The sequence below is a fragment of the Crocodylus siamensis genome, chromosome 11 (genome assembly GCF_052110815.1).
Source record: "Crocodylus siamensis isolate JL-2025a chromosome 11, ASM5211081v1, whole genome shotgun sequence".
NCBI classification, from domain to species: domain Eukaryota; kingdom Metazoa; phylum Chordata; order Crocodylia; family Crocodylidae; genus Crocodylus; species Crocodylus siamensis.
Window position 1 is genome coordinate 60,484,389 of NC_143405.1, and position 23,283 is coordinate 60,507,671.

Consider the following 23,283-nt stretch of genomic DNA (forward strand, 5'->3'; position numbering starts at 1 on the left):
TGTCAACATTCACATTATTACCTCTCCTGGAAATGAAACCTCTAGGGATACAATTCACTTATTCAAATAAGAGTCACTTCAGATACTAAATGCTAAAATATATTGTTGACCTCTGTACCAACTGGATGTAGCCAAGGGCTCTCTCAGGTAGGTCTTCATTTAGATTCAGAGAAAGAACATGATCCTGGAGTCTTGACCAATACTAAGCATGCAAAGAAATCCTGAGAATAAGGATATTTGCTAAAATTGAAATTGAAACTTCAATTTTTTCCCTTAGATTTGAAGAATATTACAGTCTGTTAAAGACTCCTTTTGTCCAATTCCACAAAGTCCTTAAATGCACTCCTAGTTGAACAGACCAGAAAAATAAACTCCTGTAATACTCCAGAATTTTAACAAGTATTTGATACAGTACATTTATCTGGCTGCTGATTGATATCACATCTATTTTGGCATTATGATTATTATTTTTTTATCCTTCATATAAATGCCCTATTTCACAATCTGAAAAAAAAAAAAAAGGAACAAGTGATGGGCCACAGCTATTTAATAGCTATAAAATAAAACCTATAAAATAAAAGTGAAATGAATTATCAATCCATAAACTAAAGTTCGGGTGTTTAAAATAGGCTATGGCTTTAAAAATTAAATTACTGATTTAATAGAAACAAGTTTACTCAATATTTTAATGACCTTCTTGCACAGCATTTTTTTCTCCTTTGCAAAGGCTAGCATTACTAAAGATGCTTGACAGGCATGTCCTTCCTTTAACTATTTTAGGATTGATTAGGAAATAGAAATATTGATGCATTTATCCAAAATAGCTTAATTAAATGATGCAAAAATAGCACACAGGAATGTGTCTCAGTAGAAACCTAGAGCTGACCAAGAACACAAAAGCTTTCATTTCATGTTCCTGGATAGAAAATACTAGGGACCATTAACTGAAAGTCAGCAATGAAAACCACTTTGAACAGGAAATTCATCTGACCCCTTGGACCAGTTAGGAGGTTCCTTCCTTTGGTTCATATTAAACTGTAACACAACACTCATGACCTGCAAAAAATATTCTTTAGCAAGGGGTCAGCAATCTTTCTTTCTCCTGTTTTTACGCATGTACGTTAACAAAAATACTGGGGCTCGGATTTGGGGAGAGATCTCTACCTATCAAATGTCAATAGCTAAAACCAAAAGCTACTCCTGGAGTCCGAAAGGTAAGGCCTTCCTAAGACTCAGTCCAAACTCTCTTCAACTTCAGTGAGATCTTTAAGTGGTTAAGGCATGGGTGCTTTCAAAGCATGGCAGCTTTGGGATTTTTTGTTTTCTGTTTTATTGTTGGCCTAGGGACCCTGACAAATCCTTGGAACACAAGCAGCGCCTGAAGTCATCTAAAAGAGGCCATGTCTAATGAATTTAAAAACTTTCATAGATTTCATAGACATCAGGGCTGGAAGGGACCTCGGGAGATCATCGAGTCCAGCCCCCCGCCCAAAGGGCAGGAAGTCAGCTGGGGGTCATAGGATCCCAGCAAGATAAGCATCCAATTTACTCTTGAAGGTGTTCAGTGTAGGTGCTTGAACCACCTCCGCTGGCAGACTGTTCCAGACCTTGGGGGCTCAGACAGTAAAGAAATTCTTCCTTACGTCCAGCCTGAAACGGTCTTGCAGGAGTTTGTGACCGTTCGACCTCATCATCCCTTGGGGCGCTCTGGTGAACAGATGTTCCCCCAGATCCTGGTGGTCACTCCTGATAAACTTATAGGTGGCCATCAGATCACCCCTGAGCCTGCGCTTTTCCCAACCCAACATCTTGATGTTAATATAGGATCATAAGAAAGTAGGGCTGGAAGGGACCTCACAAGGTCATCCAGTCCAGTCCCCTGCTCAAGGTAGGATCATCCATGACTAAACCATCCCAGGCATGCAACTGTCCAACCTGCTCTTGAAAATTTTCGGCTGGAGAGTCCACAACCTCTCTATTTAACGTGCTACTTCCATAAAGTACTCATCACCCCGACCTGGCAATCAGAGGTGTACAGATACACCTGTCTGAAACATAACCCACTTCACCGGCACTCCATAACGGCCCAGGAACCTGCCCACCGTTAGTACAGTTGAAGCAGTTGTCTCTCTTCCTCACTCAAAATCACAGGTATAGTAACATGAAAAAGGTGTGCATGTGTTCACTTGTGTGTTTATGGGGAGAGCGCATCTTTCAATGCTTTATGCAGGAAGATGGCACGAGAATATTAAAGGATCGGCGCGTGCACACTTTGTTTCCCTCTTCCACCTTATCCCCTCCCACACACACTGCTTGCTGCGGTTCTCAAAGCACTCTAATAAAATATGTCTTCAAACCATGCTGCCGTGACCGCACATTTTGTTGATGTAGTAACAGGTGCCTAACATGCAGTTTGCAATTAGCCAAAGATGGTAGGAGAATCTCAGTCGCGTTGGCATAGGAGATTTAAAACCAGCAAAAGAAATGTTTTTTTCCTGTGTAAGAAAGAATGACATGTGATGGGAGAGTAGAGGAAGATAATTGTCATAACAAAGGGAATGTGTTATTATTTATTGGCCACACTTAAGCACTGGGATCTTGGATTACAGTATCTGATGACAAACTCTGCTTGAAATTTTGTAAATATTGCTAAAAGGTAAGAAAAATGAGTAACTCTGAATTTATTCTGCAATTAATGCCATGGAAATTCAGACCTGGAAAGTGGAGTGGTGTTTTCTGGTTACTCCCTACAGTATTCCTCCCTTGGAGACCTGAGGTTGAAGATTTTGAGTACCCTGAAATCTCACCAAAACTGGGCCTGACCCTGTTCTGCTAATCTCAATGGGAGTTCTGCCCATGACTTTGATAAGGCTATTCTAAAGCCCATGAATGGTGCTGACAGTACCCAGCACCTCAAACTCAGGCCAGACAGAGATGATAGCTCTGAATCCGTAAGATGCTGACTATAAGCTCTTCGGGACAAGGCCCATCCCCAGCTGAGGTCTCTAATTACTACTGCAATACAATAATCTAGTTCTATTGCCTTTGGTACCCTTGCCTACCATGGGAAATCTGGCCCAGAACTGACTGGGAGTGCAAAAAAACTCACCATCTCACATCACTGGCTTTTTACTTTCCCAAAATGTCAGCAGTAAAGCGACACTTCTGGACTAGCCTGCACATCTAAGAGCGTTTTAATTTGCATAGCCAAAATATTCCAACATTTATCTGATTTGTCACTATTAATTTTCTGGCTTTTTTTTTTCCCCTCAGAGATTCACCCAAGTTATGAACTGTGGTAGTAACCTGCTTCAAAACAGCTCTTTATTTATAGTGATGTTGCCTTTATGCAACTTTAATACAGCTGGGAGGTTGTTTCCCCCGACCCCCCACCCCCGCCTTGATAGCGCATGCAACAACAACAACAAAAAGAAAAGAAAAAAGAGAGAGAGAGAGAGAAATCCTCAGCAATAAGTTGGCTGATTCTGGCAGCAAGACAAATGTAGCACCACACAGCAGGGAGGAAGAGAGTGCATTGCTCATCCTTTCAGTTTTGTCAGTGTGAGGGAATGCTGGACATCAGACAACAAGGGATTCTGCAGGCTGAACCGCTCAGCTGCTTCTGAATCCCACGACTTTCATCTCTTCTGTTTGGAATATACAGGTAAAAATACTCAAATGCTTTAGCTAACCGGACTCAGTGAATAAAAAGCAATTCTGAGGAAGATTGGAGAGCCTAATCTTATTCTCAGCAAGCAATCGAAGTAAACTACAGTGTATGATCTATCCGCTACTGTATACACAATGCCCTCAGGCACTGTAACTTTGCTCTAATGAGAAGACTCTCGTGCAAATAAATTGCTGAAAGTGAAAGTAAAGATTTTTTGGTTGCACTTTGCTAAAGTTCTCTTTATAAATACTTTGTTTATACAGGGCTCATTTGAAATAGCATGCTTTATGACGGCTAAGAACCAGATTAAACAGGTTTATGGGCAACCTCGTTTTTAGCCACAGTATATCTAATGCTCTCTAGTGCAATATACGTGCATTATCATTGTGTTAAGAATGTATTATTCGTGCAGTGCATAATACAATTTATAGTAATATTTAAGTATTGAACCATAACTAGCAATCAGGTAATATTGATAACGCTTTGAGGAACAGTATACTAGTTTAATGTGCAAGAGATTTTGAAGGATTAGTGATCAGTTAAAAAAATTAAAATAGTACATGTAAGCATACACAATTTATTAACAGGATAAGACACCGGGAACCAAAAAAAAAAAGAATAGATTTTGTTTTCAGAAACTTTGCTTTACAGAAGAACTTTCACCATCCCAAAATTATTTTCTTCCTTCTAGATGTCAGAAGCCAAGACAGACAAGGTACAGATCAAATCTACTGAAAGTTTTGAAAATGACAAGCAAAATACTTCTTGGTTGAATGAAGGTAGGTTACAAGGTTTATTGATTAACTGCATATTTCTTTGTGTTCCAGTTCATTTCTTGTACTTTATTAAATGTAATCTTATAGTAGAAAACCAAGAAACTATAGACAAAATTTCTACTGACGTTAATGGGGCCAGGATTTTGCCCTGTGAGACCTCTAACTAGCTGCCTAGAATGCATGCAAGAACTTCTACATATTCTTCAAACCATCCTAAGTTGTCAGAATCTGAATTCCCCAATAACCTTTCTTCCCGCAACTTTCAGTCGTAAGGGAAGCTCTAATTTACTTTAAACCAGCCACTACCATTAAGAGTCGTAGGCATAAACATGAGCTCCTTGCAATGGTTTTGTTAAGTCAAGTGCCAGTAAATCAGAGCTAGTATGGTTACCCAGAATTTGGTAAAAATTAATTAAAGATCTTGAGAGTGTGCCTGTTATCCATGTCTGAAGAGGGGAATCCTAATGGCTTACAACATGCAGTTGTTCTTGGTGTTTTCCTTTTGTATAGAAAAATACCAGATGCTGACATAAGTGAAGAGAACTACTGCAGTAAACTAGTGAAAAACTTTTCCTTCTGCAGGAAAAAAATTCGCCATTAATTATAAAAGACAGCTGTTTTTCATCAAATACGGTCTTTTAAGAACATTTAAGAGAAAAAAAACATATATGAAACGGGGTTTTTTTGTTTACTGAATACATCTAGAATGGATGGAGGGCTCTTATTAAATAAATACTTCAAAATATAAAAAGAAATATTTCAAACTGACACAAGATTTAGTTGGAGCTTTAGCATGTTTGGCACAGAGGACCACCTATGCGATATTTCACAATGCTTTACATCATTTATTATACATAGGGGTTATATATAGGACATATATGATACCCATCAGGCGACTTAAACTCCCAAAACAAAATGTTACAAGACTTATTAAAGGCATTTGTTACATATTGCTTGTTCAGATGTATTTTCTGGCTTTTATAGTATAGTATTACATTCTTATTCTAACAAATATGTTGGGTGGGTTTCAAAAAGTGACTTCATATTTTGAAGACTTCCATTAAGTATGTACATATAAAAGAAAGAGCTCATTTATAAGAACAATTGTTGTATAATTTGTAAATTTTGATATTTTGTTATTTTATTGCCAATTTATACCTGCAGTAGAGAGGAGTAAAATCTGAGGTTCAGTCCTGGTCTTGCGCTCGCTCTACTGACTAGATCAATGTTGAGGTGGTACTTCCAAACACCAAAATCATCACATCAAGCAAAACCAGTTTGCTAACATAGGTACCCTTTCTAAATATCCATCTTCCATCCATCCACACACAAAATTCCAGTTAACTTCAGTGGGAGCTTTGCTCGTCCTGTAGAGTCAGGATAAGCGCGTCACAGAAAGCAATACCACCAAAGAAGTTTTTGCCGTGGCAAGAGTCTTGCATTAGACCTTGTAAATATCAGGAATTAACGTGAAACAGACCGTGTCTATTCCTGAATGCCCAAGTTGCAGCGATACAAACGGTGCATCATTGCCTATTCTTTTACAGATGAGAAAACTAAGGCAAAGGGAGCTAACGTCTACTGTCACACAAAGAACCAGCGGGAAAAGCTGGTGTTTTCTTAGCCCCAGCTATTTGCTCATTCATTGGCCCATGCGACCTCAGAGAGTTGCGCCTGCTTATGTTCATTGTAGCTTTGGTAATTCTGATCAACAATAGTTTATCATTTCCCTACTTTATTCACTTGAGATTCATCTCATAGGGATCCCACTGACAATCTCATAGGCAGATCCAAGATCCTAACTTCAGCGCACTCATATTTTTATTGTTGTGTTTTCTTGGGCATCAATCTCTTGTAGAAACCAATATCCAAATTCTTCCCACTGGCCACAAATGGCTGGACTGTAGCACAATTGGGCTTGGTACAATCACCGAGTTAGTAAATGGCTGAAAGGAGGCTTGTTTGGGAGAGATATTTGTCGTACAGGTTATTATGAACCATTGTTTCTCAGTCATTTCTTTTTTTTCCTGTTTTAGTATTTTTATGCACTGGTGTTGTGTGCAGATTGCTTTCATTGAGCCTGTGCATCGTTTCAGATTTTCCAGGTTTTAAATATAATAATGATCACGGATTTGCACATCCCAGTAAACAACGTAGAGTAGAACTGCATCCTTATACTGTTTTCTTCAGGCAATGTAAAAAAAAATTACATAAACAAACTGTCTGTTCTTTTAGCATCCAGTTTTAAGGAAAAGTTATTTTTATTCATGGTTTTGTATTGATTTTTTGTGCCTTCTAAAAGAAGCAGTCATGAACCACATAGTAGCAGAAATACACACAAGAAATATAGACCAGAATTTGGTTTTACTGTATTTCATAAACTAGCCTTCCCAAAGTGCCTTACAAAGTAATAACTTATGTGTTGGTAGGTCAGAAGACCTATAGCAATCGAGGTACCTATTGTTTTCATTGGCCTTGAGCATTAGAACTTGCCTAACTGGCAGAGGAAATGTTGAGCTGTCTGTCAGCATTATTTAGGATTTGCTTTTTTTGGAAGATGATATTTAACTTCCACTTTGCCAGCCGCTGGAAGCAGAAAGGAGCCTTGACATCAGACTAATTTGAAAGAATGCCACTTCTAACAGTATTGCATAGTCTTGATGCCATATTGATGTCTGAGCATTTGATTCCTACGTCAAAACTTTATGTGGAGGTTGGAACCTCTGGCCTACAAAAACATAAATCTAACAAACAAGCATTATTGATAATACAAAAATGATCATGTTCATTTGATGGAAAGCTGTGCAGAGGGAACCAGCATGGGACAAAATTAAACTAGCAAGGAGGGATAGCCTGTTAAAGGGGCCTAATGTGTTTCTGTGCTCCTAGATCTGTCACTCTTTGGAGTATAATTTCAAACCTGGAACTTGAGTGAAAGCTGCAGTAGGTTTACAGTGACAATGCTGATCAGTCTCTGAGATAATATGATGTGAAGAATGTGTGACACTTCTTGCCACATTACATTGCTCTAAGTCGCCCTCATTTTGCATGCTGGAATGGAAATTCATGCCATTATAAGTCTGGGGATCAGAATCTGAGGTGTAACCAAGCCACATGTAGAGCAGGACCTGAGTAGGATGCGGGGAAAAGGGGCTCCAAGTCATCTGTTTGCTTGTCTGATCTTGGGCATGGCTAAGACCTAAGGGGTACAGCAGGTTAAATTACAAGCAACAAGGACACTGTATCCAAAGCCCTTTGTGGAGGGTAGAAAACCTGACATGCAGGCTTTATGACCGTTGGTGATTCCTTTCCCCATTAATGGTAGTTTTCAGCTGCGTTTAAACTCCCAGTGCAGTGGCCAAAGGGCTACAGTGGGGTGCTGGAGCCACAGGGTCCCACAGGTGAGCCTTTTTGATGACCTTTCCCATCCCAGGATACTGCCAGTTGGTCCCAGAACAGACATAATGACTATTCTTTCCTTTTCTTGTTTCTCCTAAGCCTCCAACCACACTACTGCCCTTTGGAAAGCTCATAGAGGCTTGACACAGGTCTGCCAGATAACCAGTCGCATCTACCAGACTCTATTAGAAATGGAACTGTCTTTTTTAAAAAAACTGGAACCAGAGATCTGCTACAACTTTTTTTCTCAACTCCTCTCAGCCCGAGATACTGTCATTTGCATCTCTCACTCATTGCTATAGGACAGGGAATGCATAAAGAAACAAATCTGATTCCCTACATATTTCCTTTGAAGGCAGTGGGAATCTGCACATACCCATCCAGGTGAATCCAATTGTGCTGTCAGGACCTTGTATGTATACACTATTTGTAACAAAATATAAACCCCCTCAGTGTCTGAGGATTTATGCTTATTATTAAAAAACTGAAAAATGGGCTCATTTGAAAAGAAATATTTGCTACGGTGCACAGATTTAAGAAGCATATGCTATTTTTAACGAAAAAAAGCCTGATACTAAGGAGAGGTAAACCTGTTTCGTAAGACCGACAGGCTTTCACGCTGACAACATAACACGCATTTTGTCTTGTAAAATGCAGGCTCCGAAACAGCAAAAACAGTTCTGCATTACCTTTGTTGTTTTCCGACATCTCACGTCAACTTGACTCACTCTGGGCGCATCGCCGCGTGAAATCAGTGTGCCTAAATGAACTCTGGCATCAGAGTTAATTGCTCCCAGGCACCGAGTTTACACATGCACTCGGGACTTTAGCACATTGAGCTGGGGCAGCAAAGCCCTGATTGGCAAGGTGCCTAGGGGGTCAGCCTGCCAGCCTGAGGCTGCTCTCACCCAGCTCAGTGTGCTGCGGAGCGGGTGCCTGGGGCACAAGGGTGTTACAGTGTGTGACTAGCCAGCAGCCAGCCCCCACTGTAGCACACTTGTGCCCCAGCCAGCCCCAGTCACCATCGACACATGCGCTGCAGTGGAATAAATAACTCCACGGTGGGATAGTACTTGTGTCGGGCGGTACTGTCTTGCAGTGGAGTTAATTAGCTTACTCTAAGCTAATAGTGCTGAATGTGTACACGGTGACGCTTTACTGTGGAGCTAATTCGTCAAGTCCGCAGCAAAGCATATCCCTACCTACTTCTTTCCAAAAGGATAATATGTCAAATTCTTGTAGCAGAAACGGTACAAGATGCTGTGCAAGTGCAGTGGAATTTTGCCCCTTTCTATCCATTCATGCACCTATAAACTTGTCCCCTGAATATTGCTGAGGGGAGGGGTTGGGGCCAGGAGCCTTTTCACGCTCTCTTTCTAGCTTGAATCATTGGTCTGGAGAGCTTTGTAAAAGACAGCTGGCCCAGGTGTATCTTTCAGGTCTTTCCACATAAACTTTCATGCAAAATGCCAAAATGCCGAGGCATGAACGCTGTAATTGCAGCCGACTCTTCCCAGATAAGAGCCACAAGAAAAAATGCATTTGAAAACTGATGATACTGATCCCAGAGGGGTGGAATTCCTGGAAGATGCCATGTCAGCTTCAGGACTGTGACCAAATGAATTAATCAAGACAAGCCTTCCTTTAAGTTGTAAACCAGCAGATTTAAAGACTCTTTACCAAGGGAGACAGAGTACATGAAATCTAGAATGGTCCCAGCTTGCTTCTACTAATTGCTGTTTTATAAACTGAGCAGTCCTTGATCTCTGCACTGCAGACTTCTAGGAAATGAAAAGATTTCAATTACAATCATACAGCAGGAATGCACAGTAACTGAAGAAGGTACTTCTACTACAGCGGTAGGGTGATATCTAAAAGCATACTTCTTGCCTGAAAATTAACTGTATAAAAGTGGGTTCAAGATTTTTTTTTTTTAATGCCTTACTGGGGTTGTGTTCAAATTTGTCCCACTTGCAATAAAAATAAAAGCAAAAAAAGCCAGTTTATCCAACTAGCATTACTACAAATTTGCTGAGCTCTGAAGGTATTCTTCCTGTCTTGTGTATTAGGGATTCTGGGAGGCCAAATTCTGCTCCCAGGCACATCTGTAATTTTGTTCTTAAATCTTACCCTTTGTTGTAAAAGTGTAACCAAGGACAGGATATTGCTCTACATCTATAATTTAGCTGAATTTTTTCTTCTTAATGTTTAAATCCAGCGTGCTTTGTCATAGCCATGTAGGGTATTAACAATCAAAGGCAGCCGGTTTGGCTCAGTTATTCAAGAACATCCGTCAGCTCCTTGACCAAAAATTAACGTTAGCAGGTGCAACTCCATTTAAAAATGGTGTACTTAAACAATGCAGTTGAGTGAGCGTGCACCAGATCTAAATTTTCCAGAATATGTCTGAAGCGTTGTAATTGTCTGTACTTTACAGATAGAGAAGTAAACACAGACAAGCTTAAGACAAAGAGGCAACAAAAGACAGACAATCCAGTCATGAGATACCTCTGGTTTCCTCTCTCAGATCTTACAAAAACCTGTTAAATGCAATACAGTTGAACACAACCCTAACTCTCTGCAAAACAGGTCCATCGTATGGCAGTAGAAGCCAGAAAGATGCATGTATGTGAATAAACAGAATAACTATGCTGGATGATAACGAACATTCACTCCCAATAAAGACGGTGAGTATTGCAGAAGGCTGATAATAGAATTGTTAAAGATCCTGATTATCTTCTCTCTCAAAAAGGGTTTTGTTGGTGTTTGGCTGTAGTACAGCTAGCATTAGTAAGCTGTTTGCTTTTCTTCTAATGTAAAGGCAGCACACCATTACTTTAATTAACCAATGGAAACTATTCTGAAAGTTCGTCCATCTCCAAACAAGTATTTTATACTAGTTTTACTCTACAATAACTCTAACGATTTCAGTGGGGCTACTCCGGATTTCTACTGGTGTAGAAGGCAGCACGTTAAAGTCAGTGGTGTGCTCCTGACTCTTTACCATCATAAAAAACCAGGAGCCCTACTCCTGCTTGTGAGAATTGTCATCATCTCATTGAGGCTTCTTAAAGAAATTGCTGTTAGTATTTAACAGATTCCTCAGGTTATTTTAATGCACATTAAAGCATCACTGGAAAACCGCGCTATTTAGTTAATGCACATTAAAATAGGCTAATGCGCTTTGTCACTTAAAATGGTGCTTTTTAGTTAATAAGTATTAAGACAGGTTAACGTGCATTTTCCTAGTATCTCAGTGTACCAGTAGACATGCTGGGAGGCTGCTCCAGGGCACTGTTATTACAGTATGTCAGAGCAGACTTGATTAACTGAGTCTGCTGAAGCATGGAGCACTTGTGTATCAGCATCCCTGCGCTTCAAAATGGCAGCGAGGTCCCTGGAACTAAAGCTCATCGAACTAAATTTCAAATGCCCCACTGTTTTTTTGAAGCATGGGGACATGGATACATGAGATGCAGTAGTGCTTTAATTAAAGCAGCTCTAATTAAAGTGCTCCCTCCCCCTGCATCCTTGGAGCATGCGTAAAAGTGCGCTCACAACGGAAGTACTAAATTTAATGTGCATTAACTAAAGCAATTTAATGCACATGTACATACACCCAGTGGCAACTCCCTTATCCCCAGGTGAGCTCCATACAACCTGTGGCATAGGTCAGAGCAACCCGGGGCCTACTCTAAACTACGGTATTAGTGTGTAGTTTACACTCGTCAGTCTTTCCACAAATAGACCGAGTGCTGAACCCAAGGCTGTGGATTGCCCTAGACCAGGGGTGGGCAAAATACAGCCTGTGCAGTAGGGGCAGGGGGCACTGTGGCAGGGGGAGGAGTTGCAGATGGGCAGAGTCAGGCCACATGGGGCTGGGGCTGGCGGGACTGCTGAGCCTGCACCCAAGGGGGTGGCAGGAAGTGTGGCGCTCCAGTGGGCAGGGTGTGGGTGTGGGGACTCCCCTTTTCCCCCATGGCACACAGCCCCTGCCACCAGCAGCAGCAGCAGGCGGGGGCCCTCAGGGTGCTCTTGGCACTGCTGCCTGGCAGCACATGGTTCCAGCCACAGCTGCACAAGGCGGCAATGAGCACAGCCAGGCCAGCCCGCCTCTATCATGTGTGGCTCCCCATGGTGCACATGCAGCTCCCAGCATTCATGCATAAGCTGGGGGAAGCCTCACATGATGCAGCTGGCTGAGGAGCCCTGTTCCCTGCTTTCATGGCGGCAGCTGGCTTCATCACATGGGGCTTCCCCCGGTGGCATGCAAGTGCCAGAAGCTGTACATAGGCTGCGGGGAGCCCTGTGAGATAGAGGGACGCTGGCCTGGCTGCACTCTTTGCCTCCATGCGCAGCTTTGGCTGGAGCTGCCTGCTGCTGCAACGAAGTACCTGCATGGGCCCCAAACACCCCGAGGGACCCTCCCTCCTGCTGGCAACTGGGGCTGTGTGCCATGGGTGGGCGTGTGTAGGGGGGTTCCCATGGCCCCCTATCCTCCCTCACACCCCACAACCCCCACACACACGCACCCTGCCCCCACAACCCTTTGACATATACACCCCCCCACAACCAAACTTAAACCCCCTACACACAGCCACACCCCCTCACACACTACACACACACACACACACACCACCATACACCCCCAACCACACCTCACACACTCCCCCGCACACAAAATACAAGACTTTCTTTTTGACCTATTATGCAGTTACCCCTATATACACTACACAAACACAAATCAGGACAAAAATATGTTTTGGAATAAAATTATAATACATTATAGTAAATGTCTGACTTTCAATATATGATTTGGGGGGTTTTCCGATTCAGATACCGACCCCCTTTCCCCCACTCCCAAAAGAAGCGCTTCCAAGGCCAAAGGGAGGGAATTCTAGTGGCAGGGGTTAGAGGCAGGACTTTCAGTCCCAAGATGGCAACCAGGGGGCGGAGCACCTGTCAAGAGGTGGGGCTGCCCTTGTGGCCCTCGAAAACTTACCAAAACTCATTAAGCCACCCTTCAGCCAAAATAATTGCCCACCCCTGCCCAAAACAGTAGGACACCAAAGCATAGATGTCACAACCCTCAATATTGTCACCTAGCTTTGTGGCTCTAGTCCTTCCTGAGTAAAGGTGAGATACAGCCTTGGGAACTGGACTAACCCAAGGCCTTAGTTGTCCCCTTGTCCTAGGTGAATTTCACCCCACTTCAGCAGCGATCTCTGATGTTCTCTCAATTATGGAGTACACTTCTAGTTTCAGTCTTTAATCTCAGTGAACACATTCAGAAAGCAGCAAACAAAATTAAGTAAATCATAAATTTAGATGGATTGTTTATTATCTGTCTACTTAATGTGCCTATGATTGCAGTAGTTAAGCGGGATAATGTTCTATATTCTCTCAGACACGTATATGCACACACTCCAGAAATGTGTGTCACAACAACAACAACAACAACAACAAAGCACTCTCTGCAAGACCTGACAGGCTTCAGAGATAGAAAAGTAGATGTGCTGTTCTCTGTTGAGCTCCTACAGCCAAATAAAAAATGTTGCAGCAATGATGATGCATCTGTGAACTGATTACTAACACAAATTAAGCTGCTCCGCATCTTTGCTGAAATATGCCCACAAGCAATTTCAAAGGAAAGAAAACATCACCAGAAGATGCAGGTGCCAAGTTTCCTGAGGATTTTAAAGACTAAACAACTGTGATAAGAACACCATTTAGCAATACTGCTACACTGCAGATTTAAAAGGTAAAATTTATATGATCACCTAAATAGGCTCTTGAGTGTAAAATAATACTGATCAGATTTATTCCCTTTCGTTGAAGCAAGCCAACGTGCAATAACATTTAAGACAGAGAAGTTTTATTTCTTTGGCAATCCATATAAAGCCTATTTTCTAAATAAAAAGTATTTGATCAAGCAGCATGCTAAAAATCAGTTACTGAGCAAAAAATACAAACCAAACCAAAAACAGCTGTATGTAGATGGAAATCAGAAAATACATGCAGACAAAAAGTGATTACACAACATGCAAGAATCTGCAAATATTTGAATGCCAAAACCAAGGTTTGCTTCTGAAAAACTTGCTCCTGTTCCTGTAGCTATATAAAAGAAGTAAATTATATCACACAAAATTACTGCTTTAGCTAACTGCATATTTCTCTGGTGATCATCATTCAGTCTTTAGAAGCAAGAACTGACTTTTATGTGATTTTTCAGCGCAATACAAGGGATCTGGGACCTGCAAACTTTCATTCAGTTTGAACCACGATAATTTCTGTTGTCCCTTTGCCAATTTTGGTTTATTTTGAAAAAAAAAAAAAGAACCCAATGTCCTTATGTGATAAAGACAAAAACAACATCAGGTTGCCACGACCCATTTCTGTTCTTCCCAGCATAACTAACCTGTAGGTGCTAAGACTCTGCACAAGGGCTTCTTATCAGTAAACTGCTACTAAGGCTCCATGCTGGCCATCCTTGCAGTGGTGAATTTCGGCTACACAGGCCTTTGTAGCCTAACCCAGCTCAGGTTAAGGCGGCTTAATTTAAGCTGCCTAAACCTGAGTTGGGATCCGTGCATGCAATCATTTGCTGCTTGCTGGGAGGAGGCGTGGGCAGCTGGGGAAAATTGAGTTGAGGGTGAGGAGAGGCTGGTAGGTCTGCAGTGGGAGTTGGCATGTCCATCCAGAGGGCTGCCCAATCCAGGGCTTATCAGCAGGGTAAAAACAGCACAAACCCAAGGCAGTAGAGCGTGGCTAGGTTTTCTGAGACCTGGGGCTGTACCGTGAATGCAAGTAAGCATTCACTAGGCTGGGTTAATCCTCGTTAGGTCAGATGAGAAATAACTTTAGATCAGGCACCATTTTTAGAGCAACCTAAGCCCTGTAAACACTTGTACACTGGGATATTTAGATACCTTGGTTAGGGCAATCTAACCATTATACTTGTACGTACCCTAATGAGCGAGTCCAGAGGGGGTTCAGTGGTGCAGCTGCATTGCCCTTTTGCACCGGAGTGCACTCCGGAAGTCTCCAGGGGCTTTTAAACTTTAAGTCCCTGAAACATGTGACCCCCCCACCCAAATCCCTTCCCCTTTGGCTCATAGGCAGGTCCCCTGCCCTGCCCTTCCCTACCTGCCACTGCTGCTATCCCTGTTGTCCCAGGGTTGGGGAAGCACTAGAGCCGTTTCTGCCCATCCCAGCTGGATTGCACTGAAGCTGGGCTCGACTGCAGGTGGGAGGCAGTGGCAACAGCATGGTGGGAGAGTCCTTTGGCTGCCTTAAATTTTAGCTCATGGCTGCTTTATAGCCAGATATATTCTTCCTCACCACTCCCCTGCATATGGGTCCAATTGTCCAAGATTTTGAACATTTCCTGGGATGTTGCTGGGTGCCCTCAACACCTATAAAAGCCAACTAGAGCCAAGGGAACTCAGCACCTTCTAGGCAGTGCTCAACAAGTTGGGCCCATACTCTCAGAGCCTTCAAATTTGGCCCTGAGAGCAGAGGACCAATTGAATCTCAAAAGCCCCCATCATTAATGAGCATGAAATTATCTAGTATAGAAATATGACTAACTGGCACCATGAGCTCTCTCTAGGAAGTGCCAGCTTTTAAAGGGGTATCTTTGGGAATAACATCAATTATAGTCTCTGAGGTATCCATGGGTAAATATTTTAATGTCTTCTTCAAGTAAAATAAAATATTAACTGGCCTGCTTACCAGCATCTGAATTTGTGTAACTTAAAAAGTTGAAAATTAAAAGGTCAGAACAGCTGAGCATCCTCTGTGCCATACAGATTAGCAATAGTAAAGTCTCTAATGGACTTCAGCATGTAGAATCATAGAAAGTTAGTGCTGGGAAGGGACCTCAGGACATCACATCTAGTCCAAACCCCTGCTCAATGCAGAACCAGCCCCTTCTACATCATCAAGTGGCTAGTTTCTGGATTTGTCCAAACTTTTCTGAAAGTTTATTCTGTGGCTGGATCCCCTCAGCTCAGAGTGCTTCGTCCCCGACTTCCCGGTGCTTTGCCCTGTGTTTTGTGATTTTCAGAGTCTCTGAAAAGGATTTATCCACTTAACGAATCCAGCACTAGCAACAGGGGAAGTTTCTGCTCAGTGCTCCAGTCCTGACCTGAAGGGAACCCCTAGCTGTCATGGAAGGACAGTACAGTCTCCATACTTTAAAACGTTTTCATGTAAAATAAATAAAATATCAAACTAAGCAGTGGTTTTACAAGTATGACACAGCAGTATTACTTGCAGTAGGCCAATTTACCACTTACGATAGCAGTAATAGCACTAAAAGCCAATAAAAGCGGTCTGTTCGTTCAGAGATTGGCTTTTATGGCTTATTCTAAATATTATCAAGTGAATCAAAAGCTGTCATTATAATGTCTAAAAAGCCTTCGTACCTTGTAAGCAAACAGTGTGACTTTGACAAATAATCATTAATATGCCTGTGTGAGGCCAGGGCTAAAAGAGAAAGAAAAAAGAAAACCCAATATTTCACTTTACATAAGTCATTAAGATAATTTCAGTTAGTTTTACAATAAAATAGTTTTATGTGTAAAATGCCATAATTTCCCCAAGTCCTTTTATCTGTGTATAATTTTCAGACCACCAAAAATTCGCAGATGTCACAACCATTGGAAATGTAGCAGGAATGCAGCCAGCTCCGCTCTGCAAAATACTTCAGGCGAGATTGGGCATTTAGGCCCAGCCTGAGCAAGGAGCAGGGAATTACTGATACCACTTCTCCTCCTGGATCCAGATGAGAAAATACATTGCTGCAATGCTTGAAAGGGTGCAGCTGATTTCCTCCCTTATGATGACCAGTGATCCTGCCAAACAACCAAGGGAAAGGAGCCAAGGCTCTGACTGTTGCCAGCCACTCTCCACCCACCCACCACTTGCCCGTAGACAGAGGCATCCAGAGAGCAGGACTGGGATTTCCACCAGATACAGACACAAGGTGTGGGCAGGTTTATACCCCCGTATCGAGCGGCTTTAGAGAGGCAAATCGAGCCCCTAAATAATGGAGTCCCACTCCACTAAGTCCAGCCTCAGCCACATACCTTAGCCTCTGAACCCTTGCCCACACAGCAACTCGAACAGCACCGCCTAGCTTGTAAATGGTTATCAAAAATGGCCCGTGCTTGCAATAGCCGGGACTAACAAGTTTCCAGGGATGCCAGCACTGCTTCCCTAACCAGTTTAGAAAAGGGCTTCCTTAAATGAAGGAACCAGCCACTCGGCTGCCCCTGCCTGCACTCTCCAAAGCCTCCTTTTACCTGGCAGTGCTACTGGGTGACCCCGGTGAAGTGTGCTCATGGAAGGCCAGAGCTTCAAATACATGGAGATTTCATGCACGTGGCTCACGTACCTGATTTGCAGAACTGCTGAAGACACTGCTTTACTTACACAAGGAGAGAGATTGTCCTTAGGATGGACAGGGCGGTAGGAAGACGGAGACTGCTGGGCTCCAAATAACCAAGGCATCTCACCTGGCTGGTGCCTGGGAACATGGGCTGCTCCTTCTCTTGTAGGGCGCTGGTTTGGTTGCTCAATGGGCTGCACTGGCAGGGACCCTCTGCTTCCTCCAGGTGTTATCTGGGGGCAGGTTGCTCCTCACAGCTCCCTTGGGAGGTGCTCTAGCACCCCCCGGCTTCTGGCCTGGGCAACTGCAGGGATGCGGCTGGATTTCCAGAATCAAAAGTGAATGCCTGTCCACTTGTTTATTGGTTCAATGTACACAGCCTAGACAACCTGCTAAGATTGAACCAATTCATCCTCAGGCTTTTTGACCACCTGTACTTCGCTTTAGAGCTAAATGACCCTTAGAGCCTTTGAGATTCATCTGGTTTTGAGCTTTGGCAGATGTGCAAAGCTCAAAACACAGTTGAAATACAGAACTTGTATTATTGTGCCGGTAGGGAGGGTCAACACAAGAGACTGCACAACTTGTATGGCAGCGGTCAGTGGTGGCTGTATGCAGGGCTGTTGAGTGGGGACTTGTAGGGATACCAGATGAGAACGGAAATGGTCTTTTTATGCAGAGTTTTGTGAATGAGACTGTGGTTCAACCAAGTATTTAATTCCTTGGAGCTACTCAAGAGTAAATAAGATGCATGCCTAAGTATTTTACTGAATCTGAGTCTAATAAAATAGGGAGATCAACAAGGCCATCATCAATGCTTCTGCCACAAGATGCAGAAGATATAAGAATCTATATCTTTTCCCTATACTTAGAATATCGCCTACAAAAATCCATTCTTCTCAGGGTTTGCCCAGTTTCCCATGGTTTGGCCTTAATAGAAGGTTTCTTTTTTTTTTTTTCTCTCTCTCTTTAATGAGACACATTGATATTTTTTACCTGCGTGTGTTGTGTTTTGTTAATGGGAAAATTTGGTGTGGTAATGGACTGTGGGATATGGGATCATCTATTTACTATTCTCAAGAGCCCCGTGTGGACCGTACCATTCAGATACGAGCAAAGCTGCAGAGCAGGCATTTCAGCTCTGGCAGATGAGACCTTCCCGGCTTGCTGCTGTTTGCCCATAAGGGCTGGTTTGGCTCCTCTTTAAAACTTTGGGCTGACGGACTTCTGACTGCTGCAGCCAAGGGTGTTGCAACCAGGCTTCATGGAGTGCTCTGTCCTGGTTCAGACGGATCAAATCAGGTGGAAATAATGACCATTAGCTTGGGGGAGGGGGAGCACTTGGAAGTGAGCTGGTGTTTTGGTTAAGCGCGAAAAAGTTCCTGCTTTCAGATGTTACTTTAACTTCCTTCCTTGCTACTCCACGTCTATGCCAGTGTTTTTTATTTGGCAGCTTTTACAAAAAGGAAAGGCAATTTTGCTCAACTGAAAGGCTGCCATGTTAGCATGCAAAAGATGCTCTAAACCCTGGGGCAGAGGGAGGGGCAATTGGGAGAACATCAATGATTTGCCCTTTGCAATATTTCATTTTACCGAGGGCAGGTAGGGGATGGGAGGAGGGGGAGGAGCCTTTGCTAATGGAAACAGACATTTCAGCTTGGAGCAAATTCAAGCACAATCATGGGAAAACCCATCTCGGCTTGGGCACATGAATACTCAGTGGGGGGAAACGCTTGGTAATTCTGCATAGCTCGACTGACTACACTTGGTACCGAGTTAGCGAGTTCGGATTTGCTTTCCTAATAGAGCAGGTGAAAAGGAACATATTCTAGTTTACACCATCTGTTTCACAATCTCAGAGTATTTTGTTGCCGTTAGCCACCTAAAGTCTCATTGTGCATTGTCAATACCTTGTAAAGAAGGTATTATTAATAGAAGCATACCTGATTCAAAACCTCCAGAAGCTTAAACGAAGTCCCCCCAAATCTGAATTTCTACAACAGACCAACACTAAACCTCAGTTCTGAACTCTCAAACTTTGGGGCAACTCAAATCATGCTTTGCTGATTGCTCTCATTGCCAACTACTATTCCAATTTAACCGGCTGGAAAATAGAGGTGCTACTGAAGTGAAAACTTTAAATCATGGCCACTCATCTCACTTCCCTCATTTTCAGAGTGCCCGGCTGACATGTGATTTTTCAGTGTATTATTAGTATGATTATTTTAGCTGCTTATTCATGTTAATTTGTAACATATAAACCCACTCGAATAAATAATTGCACAGAATGAATAAAAAGCAATTTAAACTTTTTTTTTTAAACTGGAAACACATTTTTTTTTTACAAATAGTTAAGTACTCTTAATAGTATCTCTTTAATACTGCCATTAAAATTCACCAGAGTTCAAGAGCAGAGCAAATTTACATCTGTTAAAATAATGGAATTGACACTGATATTACATCATTGCTATTTTAAATTATCATTCTTCATAATGCCTGAAGTTACAAATAAAAGGCTTGTTCCTGATCTTAGAAAACTCTTTTGACTTTCAGGAGAGCAGGATTCAGCCCTAAATATGGGTCCTAAATTGACCTTACAGTATTTTGTTAGGTTTGACAGTGTTCACTAATGAGTAAGAAATTATTTTCTACACTGAAAAAATTACCGGGCAAAGTTCTGTGGCCTGTTCTGCCTAGGATCAGAGCAGATGATCATAGTGGTGTGCGCTCTCCTGAAAATCTATGAAGCTACATGGACCAAGGTGAATTTCAAGGTTGTCATGATTATTTCATTTTATCCCATTTAATTTGATAGGAAACTGGTATTTCCAATCTGGGTTTTGCTTGGTTTTTAGTGGATTTTCTTTTCTTTCCTTTTTTTTTTTTTGCTTCCTGAAGATTTTAACAGGGAACTTGTTTTAAGGTAAACCGACTCTGAAACATCACAAAGTCACACTCGCTCAATTGAATTTTAGGATTTTTGCTGAAATTATACAAATGTCTAGTGGCAAAAATATAGGTGCAGATGCAGGAATGAACCCTCATTGTGGACTGCAAAGGAGGCACGACCACCCCAAGCTTTAGGAAGGTAAGATCATCACCTGGCGATCATGAAACGGCGCTCCACCATTTTTTTGGATATATTCGATGCAGGAGAGAAGCCAGCCAGAAAGGAAAAAAACCTTCAGCTCTCGCATGGAACAGGGACCATGGTGGAATGAGAACAGCAGCAACTACAGGGACTGACGATCCGAATTGTTAAGACTATTTAAAAAATCAAGAAAAAGTAGTCTTGAGGACAAGGCGCTGGTCTGAAACTCAGAAGAGTTGTGCTCAATTCCTGACTCTAGCTATGACTTTGTGAGTGACCTTAAAGACATTAACTGCATCTTTCTCCATCTATAAGTCCATAATCCTTCCCCTGTTTATTTCGACAAGATCTTTGGGACAGGGAACATCTGTATGCACAATTGTGCTCAGCTCATGGGGGGCTGAATGCAACATCCAGCACTTGATTCTCAGATGCAGCTTTGTGCTATAATATCAGGTATATGGGGTGTCTTTGGGTGCCAGTAACTGAGCCCCTGAGAGGAATTTCTCATTCGAGTTACTGTAATACAATCCCTTGTTCTTAGTCCCATCGGCACAGTCGAATGCAAATAAAATATCTACAAGCTCTTAGCAACTTATGGTCGGATGCCTTAGTGTTTTGAGGAGTTACTCCAGTTTAAGAAATAAAAATAAAAATTGGGCCTTTTAATATTTCTTTTGCAAAAGAAGAACAGGATGGGGCAGTTTGCATTGAATCATTACAAACAATCCGATTGCTGCCGTCTAAGCACAGGTGACTTGACAGAACGGAGGGGGTTGTTTTTTTTTAATACATCCAGTTTAATACATTTCCGTTTCTTCAGCAGGGCACCTGCCTTCGTGCTTATTTAGGAAAGAGGAAAAAAAAATAGCTAGGATGGTCGGCAAATGTCTTCAGAGCAAACACCATTAGTCGACTGAATGATCTGCCTAAGGAAGTGTTTCAGGGGCTGTCAGTTAGAGGGGTTTAAGAGGAGGTTAGAGAAAACACCTAAGGGAATAGCCGACAGGAAAATTTCGCTCCGTGCAGGGGCTTCGGAGAGTTGACCCAGGAGATCCTTTCTAGCTCCATCATCTGTGATGCTTTTTGGCATTGTTCTTCACATCCAGAATCCAGGCTTATCCATTTGGTGCCGATGGCACTAACACAACGTGATGTCTCGTGCAAGTCAGCCTAAGGGCTGGTGCTAAATCAGACGCAGCGAAGCTGATCGGCGAGGCAGCCCTTAAGTAAACAGAAGCAAGTAATAAAAAAAATGGCCTTTGTGAGCAGTCGGGCTGTGTATTGTTTCGTAGCCAGACACATTACTCGCTAATAAGAACGAAGGCTGGTATAGCTAATGGGAAGGGTGGAGTACTGGCATGCGCCCTTGGCGCTCTGCGGATTAACCATGGCTTCCTGTATCTCACCAGGAGAAATGGGATAAAAAAAAGTTTTTTTTTTAATCATCAGGCAGGAAGGTTCTGCTGTCCTTGGCCTAAATTTGACAAGCTGGTTCTTGCTATCATTAAGTCGGCCAACCTGAGGACTTCCCATCTTGGGTAGGGCGGGGGCACTCCTATGCCACCTGTACGTGGAAGCAGGGGCATAGCCCAGGTGTTCCTGCATATCAGCGTGGCCCTGACAGCATGGACAACCAGGTGTATGTCTCAGTCTCCAGCTGGGGCTCAGGGAAGCCAGAAAATGGCCTTGAGTTGTTTTCTTCCAACTTCATCATAGCTCAGCTAACACCTCGTTTGCAGAAACGTGGAAAAATCCAAGCTGTGAAAGGAAAATAAATTTGACATTCCCGGATCCCCAGAGGGTGAAGCCAAAAGAGCTTGAGAGCTTTAAAGTGAATGAGGGAAACAGGACATGTAAAGACCGTGAGAAATGCTTGCTTATCAAAGACATCTACTGGTTTGTGTGACCAGACCTGGAAACTTTTTTGGCCACAATAAATCATTCCTGTTCTGGTAGGATAGTGACGTCTGTACAGAATGAGTTGACCATCATGCTGGACCTGCTTCTCGTTTTGCTTAAACCACTACAGATCAACACTAATTGCACGGAGATCTGTGGAGTCACGCCGGTGTGAAACCTGTGATGTGAAAGGAGAATTAAGTCCACCAGGCCAGATACCCCACTGGTATAAATGTGCACATAGACTCCCGTGAATCCAGATAAGGAACTGGCCCATGATCTTTCATTTACTTACATTCGCAAGCCCAGCACAAGTGATTTAGGGCCCTCTCGTCAATTAAACTCTTAGCTAACCATAACTATGCTGTCCTCACAAGATGCAGCTGTCTTCTGATATCACGGCCAAGGAGGAAGATTGTCAGATACGCACTGAAGAGCTACGTGACAAATCACACAGATTGTGCAAACTCGACCGCTCTGCCTACATTGGGTCTACAAATCAAACCCCCTACGCGGACTCCCTAACTATTCAAATCACCGAACGCAATCAAGCTTAATTTCACATCATGCCACATTATTGACACTCTCTAACTGCAGAAATGAGCCGGACATAGCAAGGATATGGCAAGGTATGAATATGAATTGAAGGACCATATCAGATCTGGCCTGGTATCCCACCTCTGGGCTCTAGGCCCTTGGGATACAGAAGAAACACGCGACAGGGCAGTCTCTAAACCCACCAGTGCCCAATGATTTGCAGAACTGAAACCCACCCCCTACCAGCGGCAGGGTGCCACCAGAGTATAACTGCAGTTCCCAGCATAACTGCACCTAAATTTCAAGGACCAACGGCATGACATCCATTCATATCCAAGGGCTTCAATGTGCTGCGTGTTAGTAGAGAATACGCTACTTCCTTTTAGTTGATTTAATTGCCATCCACGCCACGCGGAGAACAACTGACCCAAAGAAACTTTCAGTATTAAGTTTGTTGTCTGTTGGTAGCTCTTGTCGTCCAGTTATGCTATGTCCACTGATTTACCACCAAGCA

General features: G+C 42.7%; 1 protein-coding gene and 1 long non-coding RNA gene across 2 annotated transcripts in view; one reads left to right on the forward strand and one right to left on the reverse strand.

Moving 5' to 3' along the window:
• LOC149855933 (uncharacterized) overlaps positions 1–23,283 on the reverse strand; it is a 348,042-nt gene that overhangs the window by 283,918 nt on the left and 40,841 nt on the right. The gene's annotated exons all lie outside the window — the stretch shown is intronic.
• The window catches only part of MDFIC2 (MyoD family inhibitor domain containing 2), a 67,732-nt gene that overhangs the window by 14,223 nt on the left and 30,226 nt on the right, over positions 1–23,283 (forward strand). Inside the window, exon 2 of the mRNA XM_090021559.1 lies at positions 4,362–4,449. Coding sequence (XP_089877685.1) covers positions 4,362–4,449 — 88 coding nt within the window. The remainder of the gene's footprint in view (positions 1–4,361; positions 4,450–23,283) is intronic.